Genomic DNA, 21477 nt, shown 5'->3' with positions numbered 1-21477 from the left:
AAATTTCAATTTAGGGAAAATTGAAAAAATATATAAAGATGAGGGGATTTTGAGAAGATTTTCCTATATTAGGGTACAATTGAAATTAAATATAAATGTGGGAGGGATTTGAGGGAGTTTTTCAACGTAAGGGTGTAATTAAAAAAAATTAAAGGTGGAGGGTTTTTGAGTGATTAAACCTTTTAAATTATTAAAAAGTACTATCATTTCACTTCAATAAAAATGTCAAAATTCAAGTCTCATATATTACTTTCATGGTTGTATGAAAGAGATATTATAAGCTTATTATTAAGAGTAAGTGTAAGGGTAGGATAAAAAGCCCGATCAAATTAATTAACCGGACCAAAATTAAAAAATAAAATGAAAATATGATTAATCAATTTAATAGATTAGGTTTAGGTTTAAGTTTTTTAAATGTATGGTTGATAATTTAGGTTTAAATTTGAAATTTTAAAAATTGCAGTTAATCGATTAACCGGTTCACACACACACAAACACACACATATATATATCCTAAATTTATATCCTAAATTTAAAATAAAATTATTTTTATATTCTATACACGTAAGGAAAATTAAATAAACAAAAGAAATTTTATTTGTGAAGATATTTTTTTCATATCAAAAATATATAAAGTAATTTTTAATTTTTAAAAAATATTTCCCTTAACGAAATGTTTAGTTATTAGAAATAAAAATTTAAAAAAATATATATATTTAAAAAATGGTTTGAATTTGTCTTTTTAATAAAGAGTCTGAAATTTTTCAGCATTTTTTTATTTGTTAAACAAAAAACTAAATGAAATTGAATTGTAGTTTCTTATTATACTCTGTCTATTTTTCTTTTAATTTAACCTTACATGATTAAAAAATCATAAAATTGAAATCTAAACATGACCAAATAGTTAATCGTTTTAATTTTTAAGTTGAAATTTTAAATTTTTAATCGTCATATCATGAACCGGTTGACTAGTCAATTTCCAGCGCTAGACATCATCATTCTAATTTTAAATTATTTTTAAATTAAGATAAAACAGTTAAGAAATATCCAATCAAATTTTAAATATCATAATCATAAATATAACTATCTCAATCAGTTAAGCTGAAACTAACACAGTGAAATTGATATAAATAGAAAAATTATAATCAAACTGGTAGTTGAAGTCAATTTGGTTGGGTTGACTACATTTCATTGCTGAGTTGTTGTACTATTATTGGTAATTTTCCAAAATCAATGGTGAATTCTAAGAAAAAAAACTCATATCGGGTGAATCATTAGTTAACTCCAATCATGAGGTTGGCTCATAGCTTAGTTGCAAGGACTTTGGTTATAGGTGTGTAAAAACTGAAACATTTTTTTGTTTCTAGTTTTATAAAATGATTTCAATTAAAATTTAATGAAAACCAAACTGAAAAATTTAACCAAATTAACATATCTAGGTTTGATCCATCTGTGAGAGCAAAGAGATTGGACCCAGAGGTGGGCACGCTTATGTTATGGCTTGCCTTTCTGCAGCAACTATAATGCCTTGGATTCTCTCATTGCTGCCATATGCAAACTCATTTTTATTAATGACACAATTGGGCGCTAGTGTCAGTCTTTTTCAAAAGTGCTACCGTTCATGTATACAAAAATACGGATCGACCCCTGCAATTAGAGAATGGTTAAGGGATGCAATTAGGGTGTGCAAAACCGATTAATCTCTTAGAGAACGGTTAAGGAATGAGTGGTTTCACGGCATAATCGAACGGAATTGATATTTAAGACCTCGCATTCACGTAGTTGAGAGAACTAATGGTAAAATTGTGACTTAGTTTATTTCTTTTCAATTAATTTTGTTGCATATACTTTTATAACTTCACATGTATTTTTTATTTGGTAAATTAGAGTTTTAAAAGTTCATGTAATTTGTTATTTATAATTTTTATTTTATATTTAATTTTTTCCATGGATGTAATTAAAAAAAATCTGGATGGTTCAATTTGTATTTAAAGACAAATAAAATTCTAACTTGGTTTAAACCTAATCCACACCCCTTGATGTGATGAAGTAGCTAAATGAAGCACATGGTGTAAGAAGGGGGAAGGATGTTTCGTTGCACTAAATCTCATGATTTAAGTAATGCCTGTTGGAGTAAAAGATTATGGGAGCAAAAGTTCCCATCAAGAGTTAGTCCCAATAAACCTTTAGATTAGAGTAGACCAAAGAAATTGGGAGATTAATTAATATTAGTGTCAAGTGGCCATTGCGGCTTTCCTTCAATCCACAAGACAAAATGCATAAAATAGTAACAACACATTAATATAAAAACAAAAAAAAATCCCATGAGATTGTATTGTAGGCATGTGGGAGGAAGAATAACCAAAGATTAGTAAAAATATAATAATAGACAGTACACTGCTTAGATTATTTATTGCACGAATTAATTACAATATATGTTTCGATGTTTTTAGAGTACGATTTCATCATTTAAAAAAGACTTAATCACCAAAAAAAACCTCACCTTTTAGCCCCTTTTCAGTTGCACCCTGACGTTGCAATTTTGTCAGTTGCACCCTAATTCGCACCTTTGGATTTCAATTCCACCCTCAAAATCAAATTGGACTTTTTTCACTCAGGAAAAATTCATAAAAACCCTTATAAAGTACTCGTTTGAACTCTTTTTCACATAAAAAGTTAAAAATGGATGACTATTTTTAACTATTTTCAAATGAAAAAGAGATCAATTTAGTACTTGAGGGTGGAATTGAAAACTAAAGGTGCGAATTAGGGTGCAACTGACAAAATTACAACGTCAGGATGCATTTGAAAAGGGGCTAAAAGGTGGGGGGTTTTTTAGTGATTAAGCCTTTAATAAACAACATTTCTCTATCTACAAATCTAGTTTGCGGATAGACCTGCAAGCTATGTAAATTCTAAAAATAATATGCTTCTAAGACAGTCATGACCATATTGTATCATGGGCAAGCTACAATGTCGGCTTCCTCGGCTTCTTGCGGGAATGTGTCCTAAAGAAGTGGATGATAAAAAATAATAACAATAACACGCTTCCAACACGAATTATAAGACAAATTCCTATAAAAATAAATTACTATATGATACATATAAAGATATTTAGTTAAACGTAGTATTAGAACTATTCTCTCTCAAATAGAAAACCCTAGCCGTCAAGCGTTTCTCCTTTGTTTTTCGCTTCGGCTGCCGTCAATGGTTTATTTTTGCCGTTGGCGGTAGCCATTTCTTTTTTATTGCTTTAGAATAAAATAAATGACCGACTCCTTTTCATCTTTTTCATTTTGGTTGGTAAATCTATCGACGAGGCGCATCAATTTCAATAGATATACAAATAAAAAATCAGAGATGGATCAAACCCTTTCAATATTGAAGATGAAATCGTTATAGGTTATATTAGTTTTTTTTTTTATAACTATTTTACAGCGATTGTCTTTTTTTTTTGAAAGTTTTACTGTTCTTTCTATATGAAAGATTTGTTGTTTTTTATGAAGAGTTTGTGAGTCTTCTGTTAGACAGAAAAGGATTGGATATTATTGTGTTAGAGCGGTTATGTAATTTTGATTTTGTTTTGTAAGGCGATCTGCGAATCAAGATTTATATCTTGTTCCATGTCAGGTCATTAGAAACGGTTATACCCTTTCTGAATTCTTACACCTGTAACTGCTCTTTATTATTAATAAAAGATTATTCGATTGTCAAAAAAAAAGAAGTTAAACGTAGTATTAAGTTTTTTTTTGACATGATACATCTAAAATTATTGAACTTTTAAATTCTGTATAAACTTATTTAATAAAAAAAAAAGAGGTAATGTTTATTCATTTATTCAAATATTTAATATAAAACTGAAGTTTTTAAATGATTTTATCTTATTCTTTGTCATCAAAAAGGTTTATCAAATCACCACCACTTGATAAGTAGTCTAAACTTTATTGTTTTACATGTCTTTACTAGTAGAAGTTAATAACTTAATATTCCATCCATGATAATTATAATAATAACGTGAAAATATATAGAAGTAATTACAATGCTTTTAATTCAAAAAATTCAAAAAATAATCAAAACTCTATAATCATTTTTAAATGTATTATAATGTATTTTATTCGTTTAAATAAAAGAGTAATCGTATTATATTTAGAGAATTGTGTAGTAAAAATTGCAGATCATGATGTCTTAAAGCGGCAACAGAAATGCATAATCATTGGTGATGATCTTAGCATGGGCATATTATTATTGGAGTGTTTATCCCATGCAACCGTTGCGCCACGTCATTTTTACATCAAGCCAATGAGCATTTGCGATAGGGAATCTTTTAATTATTACTTATTTTTTTTATCATTCAATTTTACACATGGTTAACGCATAATTGGTTTGTTGCACGAATGACATGGCGCAACGGTTGTGTGCAATAATTTTTCTTATTATTGACCCTAAACCATAAGCATTCATCAAGAGAAACAAAGCATATGGGCAATAAATTAACTAAATAAAACATTAAATGTTTTAAAACGTTTTTTCTTTCACAATAAGGGCTTATGAATTATTGGTGTGGCAGTGGCACACGTAAGCCAAATCTGATGTAGTTTTCATCCCCAGCTGGGAAACGGAAATGATGCGGAAAGATGGAAGCCAGCGCATACCAAATCAATGAAAACTAAACGCCCGACACCTTCTACGATCAAATCGTGTACCTTCGATCTGCCACATCAGCTTGTGGGTCATCTATTTCGTTTGTCGTTTATGCGGTGACGTGGCTGAGTAATGGGTCCTATAGCGACTTTAACGAACCTAACTGCAGATTTTGAAAACTAAAACTGTTGCCATGTCAATAGCAATGCCAGCTAGAAGCCACTTAACCACCCTGCTTTTTAATTCTCTCCGCAAGTTCCAAGACAGAATCATTGTGTTGGGATTCGCAAACTTGTGGGTCCCACCTTTCCATTATTTTCTTCTTAGCTTGCATGCATCTATCCGTCCGTTCGATTGATTGTACGACGTCGATTTGCTAGCACCTGAACCTTTTTTTAAGGACCAGCACGCGGCTTTCATTTGTACGGCTTCTGTTTTTAATTTCGGAGATTTACGGGTAATTTTCACTCACAGTCCCTCATGTTTCTTCTATCTCTCACCAAACTTCTTAAACTTCAATTTATAACCAAAATCTCTGATTTTTCTTTTCTTTTCTACCAAGGTCTTTAAACTTCAATTTGTAAAGACGCTGCATCAAATTTTCACAAAAATATTTAGATATATTTTTCAAATATTAATTATCAAAAGCATAAAATACGGAAAAAAAAAATCTTTCACATATTCTTACATAAATGGTGATATCTTGAATTACAATATCATATATACTACTTTTATTTGAATAAAACATTTATAGAATAAAAAAATTTATTTTTAAGAATATATATAAATCATAGCATGAGGATAAATTTTCATCTAACCTTTATCAATCATGTTGATAAAATAATTATATGCAAGTTAACAAAAATAATTAAATCAAAAGTATAATGAAAAAACAAAAATAATTAAATCAAAAGTATAATGAAAACTTAACAAAAAAAATGCATAAAAAAAAAACTTAACAAAAATAACCAATTTATAATTTTTTAAGTTTTATGTAAAATAAACTTTGTTTGTTATAAAAGGGTGGAGTATATGATATTAAAAGAGACTTGTGTCCGTCGGTTATATGATTAATTGTAATTGAATCTCTTCAATTTTCATATAACACTAATCGACACATTTATAACTGAACTATGACAGAGCCGATATAATTATTTAATGCATGGTTATTTTAGTTATAATAATAATAAAATTTCACTAATATTATTATCAAAAACAATAAATATAAATTTCAATGTTAATGCTAATTTCTTCATTATATGCAATTTTTTTTTTGTCAATAAACCAAAGAGATTAGATTTTATATATACAAATTTAGGAGATAAATTAATATCTAAGTACCGTAAAAATTACAAATATTTAAGATTTTTAAAAAATTACAAAAATAACACATCGCGCTTGCACACACATATATACTATTAATTTGGTCGATTCGGTTAATTTAAAATATTTATATAAAAAACTGAATCAAACTGAATTATCTTTAAAATTATTAACCAAATCAAAAATCATTTTAACTGAAACTTATATCAAAATAAATTTTTGATTTGCTTCTATCTTTCGAACACCAGAATAGTGCCCTAATCTGTGTAATTCACTAATTTGACTAGTTTTAGTCGGCTAAACTAAAAACATAAAGGCTCTATACCTTAATGATAATCTGGCAAATTGCTGGTGAAGTTATCCTTGTCACATTTAGTATCATTTTTCAACGACCAATCAAAAAAAATCAATCAGTATAGGTTTAACTATTTAAAAACCTCCCATATTAAAATATTTTTTCATTTATATTCTGACGTGAAAAAAAAAACAATTATATTTTTTTTTTCAGCTTTTATGTTTTAACTCTATTCAAAGAGTAAGATTGATTTCTTTATAGTTAGAAGAGAGTTCAAAACAATCCTTTATTTTTAGTCTATTTTCTAATTCAATGTTAATGTTATAAATAACACAAAAACACCTTTTTTCAAAAATATTTAAAAAATAGTAATTTTTTTATTTAATTATATTAATTATCAATAATATTTTAAATTTAAAAATCATAATAAATACCCTTTGCCAAATATTTAAAAAACAAGACCCTCCCATCAAAATTATAAAGTAGTTTTGTCGCACAAATTAACTGTCTCTATTTCTTCTATTTAAATTCCAATGCATTCCTTCGCTATTTCAAGATTGTTATGCCATAATGAATGACGATCAAGTACCTTCCTCAATTTGTAATGTCTTGTGTTATTTTTATAACAAGATTATAATTTATAAGACCTTGAAAAGGTATCAAAGAATAAAAAGGAGCATACTTGCAGAAAAAATATCTATACGGTGTAAATTTTTCTGTTTTTAATTATGAACAAATTACGCTAAAGTTTCTGAGATATATCATAATTAACAGTTTGATACTCCTTATTTTAAAAATCTACTTGATGGTACCTCAGTTTTAATTTTATTAACTATTAGGTCCCTCCGTTAATTTCAACACTTACTTTCAAACGATTTGGTACCTCAACTTTAATTTTGTGAACGATTTGGTCCCTCACTTTTAATTTTATTAAGCGATTTGGTCCCTCACTTTTAAACAATTTAGTACCCGAGTTTCAATCCGTTAAACGATTTGGTCCCTCAAATTAATAGAAGGATCTCTCAGTTAACGGAATTAAAATTGAGGGACCATTAAGTAGACTTTTGAAATAAGGGGTATCAAACTGTTAATTATGATATACCTCAGGGATCTCTAAGTAATTTGCTCTTTGATTAAATAGATAAATATAAAACATATTAGACCCTAAACGATTAAGAATGTGTAAGTTGTATATTCTTTCCGTCCACAATAAAAAAATTATTTAATTTGCACATATTAAAAAATTTGATTTATTTAGTTAGAAAATATCAACTCAATGTAATATTCTGATTAAATAATTGATGTATTCATCTTTTCAATATACTTTTGTTAATTAATAATTTAAAGTCACCCATAAAAGAACTATAATATTATTGTTAATATTGAAACTATCAAAAAGTATTAATTATTGTCGTTATCAAATATTTTGATAATCCAGTAGAGACGAAACAATTTGCAAGAATGCATCCATCATCAACTCCAGCAAAACGGGTAACCCAAGCCCGCATGCCGATGAGGATTTAAATCCTGGACTAAAGAAGTCTTTATTAGGGATTGGCTTGTGTCTCATTCCAGACCAGTCTCGCATAAGAAACTGTTAGAATTGAGGTATAAAGACATTACTTGCAAAGAAAAAAAGAAAAGCCAAGTTATTCAAAAGATCCAATGAAGATTCTCTTACAGGAGAACAAATACATACCGCGTCATCCGCTATTCCGATCCACTCAACAAAATAACTAAAAAGGCCAATTCAACCTAAAATATTGAAGAATACATCATCACATGAAGCACGACTGAAGAAAAGAATACACTATATAAACCACATTATCTTTAAATCTGTATTTCTTTTTATTCTCTAATATTTATCTTCCTACATTTTTTTTTCTTTATTAAATATTTGTTTAACTGTCAAAGTGAGCGCCTACAAAACTCATTCTGGCGTTCTTTTTGATCGTGTTTTCTGTTCTTAGATCTTGGAACTCTAGTAAGTTACTCTATGTTTTTAGTGATTTGTCATCTCTTATCAATTTAATTTAATTGATTAAATCTAATTCAATTAAAAATATGTTAGATGTTGATGTAGTCAACTATTTTCTAAAAATGGAAAGAAATCTATAATTTGAAGGCCTTAAATAAAAACAACCTTATCATTTGTGAATGAAATGAGTGTTATTGTTTGATACTACTTAGAAAGTATACACTAATTGCTAAGAAGTCTAATTAATTTTAAAAATAAAAATTACAAAAGCTATTATTAATAGTCCTTTAAAATATAGGATTTTAATTACAAGAGATCTAATTAAGTTTTAAAATAAAAACTACAACAATTATCATAAAAAGACTTAATAAATAAATATTTTAAAAAATTAAACATACATTTTTCTAAAAATCCCCATATTAATACATTGTCCTTTAAAATAGTGTCTTAAAAATCGAACCAGTGGCTGAACCGGTGAAACCAGCGGTTTTCGGTTCAATGAAATTCTTTTTGAAAAAATTAGCAACGGATTTTAGATTCAGCGACGAATTTCTATTTATTTTTGTCCGGTTTGACCGATCAAATCCGGTTCAAACCGGTCCAACCCAATTTGCCCAAGATTTCAATTTTTTTTACTATTTTAGAACCAGACCACTGGCGGGATCCTAGTTCGGTTGGCCGGTCCGATTCGATTTTTAAAACACTACTTTAAAATTTAAAGCCCCAGACATACAGCTTATTGGCCTACTTCTAAGGCCAGCCCTACGGATAGGTTCAACCAATTAGACTGCAAATTAAAGATTAGTTTGATTTGATTAGTTTGATTTGATTAAAAAATAATAATTCAGCTTTTTCATTTGGATAGGAAATAATAAATTATTAAATCGAGTAAATGTAAAATATTATTCAAATATTTATTTAATATTTAGAGTGAGATCTATTCACTAATTACAACTTTTGTTTTTATATAAGTCGGTTGAATCAATTAAACTTGAAATTGATAGGATTTAGTCACTGGGGAAAGCGTGGTTCTCGTGCATCAATTTTGAATCCTATCACAAGAAGGTCCCATAAACAAGAAATGGATTGATGGGAACCATTAGGTCTCTTCTCTTTTTAAGTCATCCAACTTGGTTTAATGTAGCCTTCATTTGTCCCCACCTCTCTACTTTTTATTACTAGTATTAATTATAATTAGTTGATTGTGTTTGTGTTTTATTGGAATAACAACTTTAATTACGTAACTAAATATTTTAATCAGCAAAGTGGATTACAACTAACAATGTCTTCACATTTGATTTAATAATACTACTACTTCATTTGTTTTATAATATTTGTCAAATTTAATTTTGACATAAGAATTAAAAAAACAATTAATATATCTTAATCTGTAAATATTTTACTCCCTCCGTTTTTTTTAGTTGTCCATTTAGCCAATTTATTTGTCTACAAATAGTTGTCCATTTAGTAATTCCATGTGATATTAGGGCATCTCCAACCCAAAACTCATTTTTAAGTTTCAATTTACTCACTTTTGGGTTTGCTACAGTGTTTTTACTCCACATTACCCCATTTTTCACACAAAAAGAATATTCTTTATATATTCTCTTTTATATTTAATACTACTACATTTAATCATTTACCATTTCACATCTATATTTATATTTTAAACACATACATCCTCATCTATTTATTTATTTAATAATGCTTAAATAATATTAAATTAAATATTAATTTTTTAATATTATTTAATGTCCAATTATAAAAAATAAAACAAATAATAATTAAAATTGAAACAATAAAATTAAAATTATAATAACATATTATATTTAAATATTAATAATAAAATAACACATTACATTCAAATATTAATAGTAAAACTACAATTGAAACAATCTTATTTATTTTATTTTTATCAATAAAAATAATTTAGATTACATTATTAAAAATTTAATTGGTATTTAATAAAAAATTGGACCAAAATAAATATTTACAAAGTTAGCTATATAAATTGTAATTAAAAAGTAAATATCCAATTAACCAAAAAATGGGTTTGTGTGAATAGTGCATACCAAGAAGTGTGTTGCTACTATGCACAAAGGGGTGGGAAGTAGGTATGGGTTGGAGTTAAAAAATAAGACTCAAATCCAAAAATAGGTATGGGTTGGAGATGGTCTTAGCTACTTATCTTCCAAGTTTAATTTAAAAGGCATTTATTAACTAATAGGGCTATATTAGTATTTTTTTTTATAAATTAAGACAAAAGAAGCACTATATTGGTATGTGCAATATTGGTTAAATGGACAACTAAAAAAGAACGGAGGTAGTAATTAATTTAGCCTTTTCTTAAAACTTATTATTTATGATTACTATTTTTATTTGTTTATTGTATTCTTTCGATAAATTAATAAATGACAAATATGAAAAAACAGTAATTAATACTCTTTTGATATTATAAAGTGACAAATATTATGAATTAAAAGAATTTCTAAAATGCGACAAATATAATGACCAAATGGAATAACTTCTAAGGTTAACTAAGGGAATAATTTATTGAAATCAGCAATTTTTTTTATAAATAATTATTGAAAGTCCAATATATCTATGTGAGCTACGACATTCATTCACATAAAATGATCATAGACTCTTAATATGGTTGTACGTAAAATTGAACGTGATGTGTATTATTCAAAATATTTTCATAATTTTTATGATGTCAAAATAACGATTAATCACCTTTTTAATTTACAGGCACTTTAGAAGTTTTAATAAATAAATTTGTTTCTAATTTTTTTTAACAAAGGTGTAAGCTATACAATTAAAAAAATCAGTTATTCTTTTATGAGTTAATGTCAAAAAAATCACGAAATTTACATGTTTTCTCATTTTAATCATGCAATTTAAATTTTTTCATTTTCATGCACGAACTACCATATTTTCTCAAATTCATGCACGGTGCTGAAGTGGTATTCATTCATGGTGTAAAATATCTTCCACCTTATAATTACATCAATAGAGCCATAAAACCACAACGAGGTGCATGAATTTAAAAAAAAGTGCTAATTCGTGTATAAAAATGAAAAATTTAAATTGGATAACTCTAATGAAAAAATATATAAAATTTATGAATTTTTATAATATTAACTCTTCTTTTAATATAAAGAGTCCAACTCTAGATCAATAAAATGTGAAACTACCAATTAGAATCACACAATTTTTTCAATTACGGATATCCATCACTTTCAGTATTCAATGTTGCAACTGTATATTTCTTCTAGAATTCTTTATATGGGTTATAAGAATAAGATATTTGTGGATCACGTAAAAGCAAAGGTGGAGCCACTTACTTCTCTTTGAAATATAGGACATTAATAGTAAAAAACAATAGAAATAAATTAAGATAAAACATCCTCAAAAAATAAAAACATTAAGATAAAACCAAATTAACTAAAAGACGGAAATTGGGCTCTCTTATTTATTTGCATTCGTTTTGATTTGAAATGCTTAATTAGGCAGGCGGCTGCTTGGGCCAGCTTTCATTGAAATATTGTGGGAAATTTAGGTATTTCCTCCAAAAATAAAAATATTTATATTTTTTTTAATATGGAAAAGTTATAGAAAATATCTCACTTTTTTTTTTCAGATTTATGTTTTTATTTTAAGTATTAAAATATTTACAATTTAACTCCGTTATCATCTTATTATCATAAATGCTTTTGTAATTTTTTCCGTAGGTTATCATAAAATTATCATACTTCATTATCACCTAATTATTATACTGCAGTATTATGATAACGATATGATAATGTAGTGATATTGACATGAAATCACACTGTTTTATCATATATATTATCATAACATTATCATCTAGATACTATAAATATTATCATCTCGGTACCATATGATAATGTTATGATAGACATGATAATATTATGACAATAATATGATAATCAAACATTATTTTCTGCAGAAAATCTTTTTTTTTCCCTGCAATGTTATGATAACTACATGATAATATATTGATGTTCATATGATAATCAGATGCTATTTTTTTTATAAAAAACATTTTTCTCTGCAGAATTATGATAATAATATGATAATGCAGTGATACTCATATGATAATCGGATGTTGTTTTTTTGTAGAAAATTATTTTTTTCATCATAATATTATTTTTTATGCAGATTTTTAGATCTAAAGTTGAAAAAATTTAAGAGTAATTTATTTAGATCTAGATCGTATTTATTACCTCCTCCTCTATATTCTCTATTTTCTCTCCCCTTTAATTCTCTCAACTTCTTTTTTCAAACCCTAGCCCCCATGGCAGCAGGTTGTTTTTTTGACCATTCTTAACTAAAAATCACCTCCCAACCCCAATATTTTATAACTTTTAGCAAATAAATGAACTTTTTAACTTAAATTGTCATCTGTCTTTTATTTTTCTTCTATTCTCTTAGTTTATCTCCTCATGAATTTTGATGTACCCTTTTTTAGTTTTATGTACTCTACATGGATGATAACTTATATCTTCTTCAAATGGAGAGCTTCGACGTCCTTTTTAGCATCTCCGGCGTTTTTTCCGACATCTATGTTATATTCCGGCGAGTTGGAAGATTATATTATAAATTTACATGGTTACAACTTATTTTAGTCTTTAGATATGTTATAGAGTTATAACTTTTTGTTGTAATTATCTAAACATGTAATTTTTATACTCATTTATCTAGATCTACTATTAGATTTAGGTGGCTCTTTGTAGCTAAAAAACTCTTGTAAAGTGGTTGTAATGTCTAGTTCAAATATCGTGACTACACTTAAAACTATGTGTAGTCGGTTTATTTCATTTAATAAAATTATACCTTTGGAAGAAAAAAAGTTGCAATATGTGAAAAAATTAAGACAAAATATCCTTATTTAATGAGAATCCACGTCGTCTATGTATAGTTAACCAAATTCAAAAACGAAATGATGCTAGTGAATGGTAGTGTCTATATACTTTTATAATTGAGAGAACTAACGGAGACCTCTAATTGATTCTCACCAAATAGAATGTTCTCATTAATTCTCACCAAATAGAGTATTCTCATTAGTTTCCATTTTTTTAGATCACTAATTTAAATTATATTTATTTTAATGAGTGTTTTAATCTATATTAACTTATAATCTATACACATTATAGTGTTGTAATTTGTATTAACTTCTAATCTCTACACTTTATAGTATTTGATATATATTAACTTCTAATCTCTACAAATCATTTATTTATTGATATTAATCTTTTAAAATAAAATTAATATAAATTTTTGATAAATTCACATGTTATAAAAAATATTTATTTAATTTTTATGATTTTAACATTATACTCTATTTTATTTTTACTTAATATAAAAGTTATTATTAAAAAAATATTAATATCAGAGATTATCAGTATTTTCAAATAATTTATTATTAACATTAGAAGAGATTTTTGTTTTATTATTCTGCATATTATAATCTTTTTTCACATCTTTATATATGTTTTTATATAAATTTATTATTTAAATAAATTATTCATTTGATTCCGTGTAAACACGCGGGACTTATATTTAGTTACATCATAATTCACTCTTGCATTAGTTTTTTGAGACCACATAAATTGATATCCCAATTTTCTTGGAGTCAAATTAGGATTCATTTTGGGTTGAAGAATTGCCAATGATTTTGGGTTGAAGAAATGCCAATCATAATTCACACTCGAATTGGGCCACTATTGCTGTCCACAAAGTAGAAGCTGCAGACTGTAAGAAACGCAGCCTTCTAAGTCATGTCAAAGTATAATGGGCCATTACGAAGCCCTTTGTCATTGCATTAAATATTTGAGATAATTACACTCTACACTATTAAACACCAAAATAATCTCACTAGATCGGATATTCATATTTCGCTATAAAAATATTGCAATCTTTTTTTTTCTTCACGCTTTTATTTAACATTTTTATTGTCCAATTTTTTGAAATATACGATTAGTAAAAAGAGAAACGGGTGATGAGTATTTTTGAGTTTAATATTAATTTCATCGAGTGCTTTTAAAGATGTGTAGTTGTGCGGTGTTTATTGGAGATCAACGACATCATACGTAATATCTTCTTCTTCTTGGTTGGAGTAGTTTCTTGGCGATTAGCAGCGTCGTACGGGACGTCTTCTTATTGTGATTGTTAATGGCAAGTAATTTGTTGGTTTTTGGTTTTAAACAATGGAATATCAAATCGAACCCTTTTCATCTCCTTTAAATGTGAGATTGCCCACCAAGCGTTTGATGATTTATCAAAGTGAAAGTAATTTGACAAGATATATCAAAGGCTGGGCTATTTATCTTTTCTTGAATTATATTTGCCTATAATGTCCGTTCTTTAACCATTTTGCGTGCGTAATAAATTCTAAAAATAATTTTTTATCATCCGGCACAAGAATCAACCGAGTTGAGCGGATCCATATAAAAAAAATCTTGTATCCATATTTAGTGTAGTATGTACTCTTTTTTTAGTTTATTTTTGCAGCTTTTTGATAAGAAAAATTTAAATCAAAGTAAACTATTTTTTTGCAAATTGATGGTAAAAACTGTCAGTAAACTATTAATAAACTAACTTAACTTTTTTAGTAAACCATTCATACATTTGTCTTTAAATAAATCAATAGTAAACTAATAGTAAACTTATTTTATTATAAAATAAAAATAAAAAAGTTGAAACTAATTGAACATATTTTTTTATAATATTGTTGTTAAACTGATAGTAAATTAAATAATTTATTTTAATATTGTCTAATCTAAAAATGAAAAAATAGTAATTTGATTTTTTTTAAGTAATTCGATAGTAGACAATTAATAAACTATTAGTGAACTTTTAGTACTATTTATTAAACTGTTAGTAAACTAAAACCTAAGCACTTCTTTTCTTTTTAACTTTTTTCACTTTTTTGTTTTTTTTTTTCTATTTATATTAATTTGAGTGTTTGGGTGAAAGACTGAAAAAGAAATTACCGTTTTTTCTAATCTCTTGTTGTCGAGTGTTCAAATTGCTCTTTATCAATAGAGTACATCTGAAGATCGGAGATTTATCAAATAGAAAGAAAGGTTAGATTATTCAATACATATTTGTAATAATTAAATCCCGCGATACTTACTCCATTTTTATCAAATTCAGTTGAAAATACCAAACTATATTTAATGTATAAATAAGAAAGCTAACTACTAGTTTGCTTTCGTCCATTAAAGAAAAAAATTGGTGGGCAGATACTCTCACTTTTTGCGACATAACACGGCAAAGTGAGAGATTGAGAATGATGCTTTACTTGCTGGCCATCATTCTTATAGCTCAAGGCACCACTATCAGCGATCTCATGGTCACATCTCAACAAATACCCAAAAACATATTTATCCTCGCCGGACAGAGCAATATGGCCGGCCGTGGAGGGGTTGTTAACGATACCAAAACCGGAATTCCCAGATGGGACGGCATCGTTCCTCCTCAGAGCCAACCAAACCCATCAATATTCAAACTAAGCAGCAGCCTCACATGGATTTTAGCCCATGAACCACTCCACTCCGACATCGATTATAACAAGACTAATGGGGTCGGACCAGGGATGGCATTTGCTAACGCTGTATTGACCAAGGACCCGGACATCGGTACTGTGGGTCTGGTTCCGTGTGCCATTGGAGGGACTAGTATGAGTCAGTGGGAGAAAGGCGGGTTTCTTTATGATCAGCTGGTGCAGAGGACACGGGCTGCGTTGAGCAGCGGTGGAGTTGTTAGGGCTATGCTATGGTATCAAGGCGAGTCCGATACGCTATATGAGGAAGATGCGGATGCTTATAAATGGAGATTAGAAAAGTTTTTCACCGATGTCCGGGCGGATCTGCATCACCCATTTTTGCCAATCTACCAGGTATTGCCTGACCTGATCTTCATTGTTTTCCGGTTAATTTAATTCTTGCGATCGTCAAGCCGAGCATGTGTTTGTAACATGCATTTGTTTATCTCCATGATCCATCCTTTTTTTGGACTTTAATGTTTGAAACATTTATTTGTCCATAAACCTGATAATTGAGTTTATATTTCCATGTATTTAATCTTTTTATACTGACATGACAGTGTAACAAGTTGCATATAATATACAATTAATGCTTTCATAATTGATGATAAAAAATAAGGAGGCATATAATCAAACTTGGCATGTTTCTATAATTTTGTCCATAATTCTTTAAAATATGACAAATTGCATATATTCTTCAAAGTATTCTTTATATAGACTTAATCATATGAATAAGTACTCAACTTTTTTATTTAACTATAGCAACATTGTGTATAACTTACCACCAAGGTTTCAATCTTTGTTACAAACATATTGAAATTAACATAAAATATTAAAAAAAATTAAATATATTGAAATTGATATAAAAAATTAAATAAATAAATTAATTGTGTTAAAATTGATATAAATATTAAATAAAAAATAAATTATGTTTAAATTGACATAAAATACCAAACAGATATTAATTGCAAAAAATAAATCATGCACTTTAGCGTATTTTACAATTATAACACAAATTTTAAACTTCGACAATTTAAAATACATAGTAATTTCCTTTTAATTGGAATACCATATAATTTTTAGACAAAAAATATTGATGTAGACATTGGAATAAACTAATTTCACGTTTACATAAACATTTTTTTCAATGAGATATTATTCAGTATCTCGAATTGTAATAATTTATAATTAAATTGTTCAAATTAAAAGTTTTACAACCCAAATATTAAATATATATATATATATCATTATGTTTGCTTTTCACACACTCTAAAAATAAATAAAAACAGGAAATAATAACCCTTATTTTAATTTGCACAGTTTAGGCACATTATAAAATATTTAAATTTAAATTATAAAAGTCAGACTTAATATTTGAAGGGTGAATGACACTTTTTATTCAGTAATAAAGCATACAACACGAATTGAATTAATATTAATATATGAGCTATACCTCAATTGGTACGGGCAATAATACTCTGTTAAGACTGTGGAACCAAATCTTCCTACAAACGCCAAATTGGAAATGGCGCTCCCTAAATAATAGCAATAAAAAGAATATGAATTACTTGATTCTACTGTTACTAGTTGTTGATATAGATAGAATGAATGTTTTTTTTTCTTTTATAATAGGTGGCATTGGCATCTGGAGAGGGACCATTTATAGAGACAATAAGAGAAGCTCAAAAAGGGATGAAACAAGCCAATCTGCATTGTGTTGACGCAAAAGGGCTACCTTTGGAACCAGACCGGTTACACCTGACTAGTCCAGCTCAGGTTTATCTGGGCCAAATGCTAGCTGATGCATTCCTTCGCGCTCGCTCTACCCCAATCCGCACTACCATCACTTCCTATAATTCGTCTACAACCCTTTCTATTTTTTCTTCTGGATTTATTATTAATACTTTATATCTCCTTCTCTTATCTCTAGTCTACACATAACTATTCATTAAGCAGGCCTATGATTCAAAGAAATTCAATGTCATAATGATCTACGGTTTCGCCTTCTTATAAATTTGATTAAATTTTTAATTTTTAGATTTCAAAGGTTAATGCAGTATAATTTTCATCAATTTCATCAATCGTTCATTTTAATAGTGCGTATTTTTAGTGTTTTAAACGGAAAACTAAAATAAAGATATATATATATATATTTCACTTAATTTTTGTACTTTATGACATATAACTTCAAAAATTATTATTTTTTGTCAAATAACTTCTCAAAATTAGCTATCACGTATTAATGAAGCAATTTTTGAATTTTGACTAGAATTACTTTTAATTTTTACAATTAACAAAATTTGTTAGATTTATTATAAAAAAAAGTTAAAAAGATTAGATCTTTTTATCCATAAGACCAAAGTGAATTTGCATATGGACTTCTTCCCGGATATAACAAATAACGGGGTTTTAAAAAAATTCCTTTAACACAACAGTAATTTAGAAAACAAATAGTGCTTATACCATTTGAACAGATTGCTGCTCAGCCCATAACATTACGATCTCATATTTTAATTGAACTTTAATTTGTTGATCATCGATTCATATTTTAACGAAATCTAACCAAACTAAAATGATGACGTGAAACTGGAATACGAGCCACGTCATCTTTTAATAATAAAAAATTTATATATGATTTCACACATCATACTCGTATTTCCATTCTACATCAGTTTTTTCGGCCAGATTTCATTAGAGTATACCAACAGATGATCAGTAAAATAAATTCAATAATCTTATATAAATTAATTAATTCGAGTGTTGTTTTCAAAATTAGATCCCAATTTAGTAACTCTTAACCTTTTTAGGCCTATATGTAAAAATAATCTAAATATTGGAGTATATTTGCAATTTAAATCAAATTTTTTAATTTTTTTAATACTGTTTCAATTTCATTATTTTGTTGCAATTATAACCAATTTTTTTTAGATTTAACGTTATTTTGATTTTTTTAGAATAATGGTAATTAACTTTAATCTAAAAAAAATCAAAATGACATTTAATCTAATTTTGAATTCTCTAATTTTCGGCAGTTGAAGCAAAAAAATATTAAAGCTAAACATAATTAGAAAAATTAAATTTAGCAAATAGTTATCGTATTACAGTGAAAAATTGAAAAACAAAATTAGGTGATTGAAAAAATGGTAAGAATTGCAATAAAATAAAAGTCAAGGCATTGCTATATAAATAAAAAAAGAATTGGTTGAAATTGCAATTACCCATAAACATTTGAATTTCCTTTAAATTCAGACCTATTTTTTATTCTATAATATTATTTGTTTTAACTTTAGGGTTAACTTTAAAGTTTAAACAGATTTGCGGGATAAAGTTTTTGCAGGATAAACTTTATCTAAACATGCTTATCAAGTAGTTGAAATGAATTCAAAAAAAAAAACGTAGTCGAAAAAGAGATTGTTTGTAGCACAAATTCAAATTACTCTCTTTGATTAATTACATAGATTAACAAGTAAAAAGAGCTTATTAATTGTTAAAATGATTGCTTACTATAGTTACATCTTCTTCCCAAAAATATCAATTCCAGTTATAAATTATTGCTTACTATAATTACATTTATTTTTCCAAAACTGTCACTGATGCATGCCAATCAGTTTTATTCCGCGTGCAGAGCTCATACCTGTTTATGGGAAGAAATGGAATAATGTTTCATTCTCCAATCCCCACACAACAACCCAATCCCTTCTATTTAATTAATATTAACATTCATTCTAAAAATCCTATAATCCATGGCCAAATTGAAGTTTTTGGTGTCAATCTTTGCTTTGCTAATATCACAGCCTATTTCCGCAACTACCATTTTTCCCGATGACATTTTTATACTAGCAGGCCAAAGCAACATGGCTGGCAGAGGAGGTGTCGACAGAGGCATATGGAACGGCAATCTTCCGCCGGAATGCAGTTCTAACCCGTCGATACTCCGGTTAAGCGCAGAGCTGAAATGGGAAGTGGCTCGAGAGCCACTTCATGCAGATATCGATGTGAGCAAGACCTGCGGAGTTGGGCCTGGCATGGCGTTTGCGAACAGGGTTAAAGCCAGTGATTCGAGCATTGGCGTGGTGGGTTTGGTTCCTTGTGCTGTTGGTGGGACAAAAATTGGCCAGTGGGCTCGAGGGATGAGACTGTATCAGGAATTGGTGAGTCGAGCTAACGAGTCAGTGAAGAACGGTGGAAAAATTAGAGCCGTTTTGTGGTATCAGGGTGAGAGTGACACTGTGTGGAAAAAAGATGCCGAGGCTTACAAAGGAAAATTTGAGAGGCTTGTTGCTGACTTACGCTCCGATCTTAACCGTCCATTTCTTCCAGTAATTCAGGTTGGTGTTTCTATTTTCGTGCATGTGTTATAGCAAGATGATCATAGATTCATAATGCTGTTGCTGTTACTTAGGTTTGGAATTTGATAGAACATGATTTTTGAAAAAAAATTAGGCAGGAACACTGTAATTCATTATTTCAGGGCATAATTACAAAAGGACTGTTAGTAGTGTAGAATCAGCGCAATAATTTTAGCAAAAATTAGACAAATTCATATAATTTTTATTGAAATATATAAATATTTTTATTTTTATGTAAATTGATAATTTATATATATATATATATATATATATATATATATATATAGACTAATATTTTTAATATTTATTATTTAATTTTATAAAATAATTTTAATGTTTAGTAATTCAAAGTTAATACGAAATATAATAATTAAATTAAAAATAGAATAATATACATAATTTCGATTTTTCGGGTATAAGTTCGATTCTTCAGTTCGGTACGATTTGGTTCGGTTCGGAGAAAGTCAATGATAAACAGATATTTTTCGGTCTAGTTTTCGGTTTGATTTTAAAAATATCTAGAATCTATGCACAAGCCTAAGTTGTATAGTTTTGACTCACTTAGAGAGACTTTTTTACTATGAAAGGTAGGCCCTTACTGGCATGTCCGGGAGCATTTCAAATGTCCCTTTGCAAGCATGTACATACAGCCACTAAAAAATCTGTTTCAACCATATGATTTGAAAATTTAAACTCTTATGATCATGCTTTCAAACCGCATAGATATTAACGTCTCTTTTGGCATAAAAATTTGAAATTTAAATTCTTCTACTTACAAATTTGTAAGTTAAGAAAAAAAAATCAGGTTTTAAGAAAGCTTTAATTTTTATATTTTACTAAAAAAGTTATACCAATTGCCAAACACTTAATAATGAATGAAAACCATTTTATCAATTGAAATAATTTGCTATCACACTATACATATTGATGTAATGATGGATTTTGTAACAAGTTGTAATGATGTACATACAGGTGGCTATTGCTTCAGGAGAAGGCAAATACATAGAGATAGTGAGAAGAGGTCAATTAGCAACAAAGGTCCCTAAAGTAAAGTGCATAGATGCAAAAGGATTGGCTCTTAAAACCGATCACCTTCACCTCACCACCATGTCTCAGGTTCATCTTGGTCACAAATTCGCTCATGCCTATGTTGCTTCTTTTCGCTACAACATTTTTTCGCCTAATATTATGTAATACTCTCTTTATTCTTGGTTCGATTTTAAATTTCGAGCGGCCAATCTTCTGTTGTCTTATTAGTTTGTAGGTTTGGTAATGGCGGATTTATAAACTTTTTATAAGATGAATAAAAATATAAAATAAA

At 28.1% G+C, this 21477-nt stretch overlaps 2 protein-coding genes across 2 annotated transcripts; both read left to right on the top strand.

The window, feature by feature from the left end:
* Nucleotides 1-15455: 15455 nt before the first annotated feature.
* LOC126676795 (probable carbohydrate esterase At4g34215) lies at nt 15456-17843 on the top strand. Its single transcript, XM_050371087.1, has 2 exons — nt 15456-16161; nt 17440-17843. The coding sequence occupies exons 1-2, from the start codon at nt 15553-15555 to the stop codon at nt 17746-17748; spliced, it is 918 nt and encodes a 305-aa protein (XP_050227044.1). The 5' UTR covers nt 15456-15552; the 3' UTR covers nt 17749-17843.
* Nucleotides 17844-19245: 1402 nt separating this feature from the next.
* On the top strand, nt 19246-21477 carry LOC126664612 (probable carbohydrate esterase At4g34215). Its single transcript, XM_050357094.2, has 2 exons — nt 19246-20135; nt 21129-21477. The coding sequence occupies exons 1-2, from the start codon at nt 19551-19553 to the stop codon at nt 21348-21350; spliced, it is 807 nt and encodes a 268-aa protein (XP_050213051.1). The 5' UTR covers nt 19246-19550; the 3' UTR covers nt 21351-21477.

The sequence above is a fragment of the Mercurialis annua genome, linkage group LG1-X (assembly GCF_937616625.2).
Source record: "Mercurialis annua linkage group LG1-X, ddMerAnnu1.2, whole genome shotgun sequence".
NCBI classification, from domain to species: Eukaryota; Viridiplantae; Streptophyta; class Magnoliopsida; order Malpighiales; family Euphorbiaceae; genus Mercurialis; species Mercurialis annua.
This window is presented reverse-complemented; position numbering and strand designations above follow the sequence as displayed.

Coding starts and splice junctions, on each gene's coding strand:
- LOC126676795 (XM_050371087.1), top strand. CDS start 15,553: ATGATGCTTTACTTGCTGGCCATCATTCTTATAGCTCAAGGCACCACT. Junction 16,162..17,439: donor CATTTTTGCCAATCTACCAG/GTATTGCCTGAC, acceptor CTTTTATAATAG/GTGGCATTGGCATCTGGAGA.
- LOC126664612 (XM_050357094.2), top strand. CDS start 19,551: ATGGCCAAATTGAAGTTTTTGGTGTCAATCTTTGCTTTGCTAATATCA. Junction 20,136..21,128: donor CATTTCTTCCAGTAATTCAG/GTTGGTGTTTCT, acceptor ATGTACATACAG/GTGGCTATTGCTTCAGGAGA.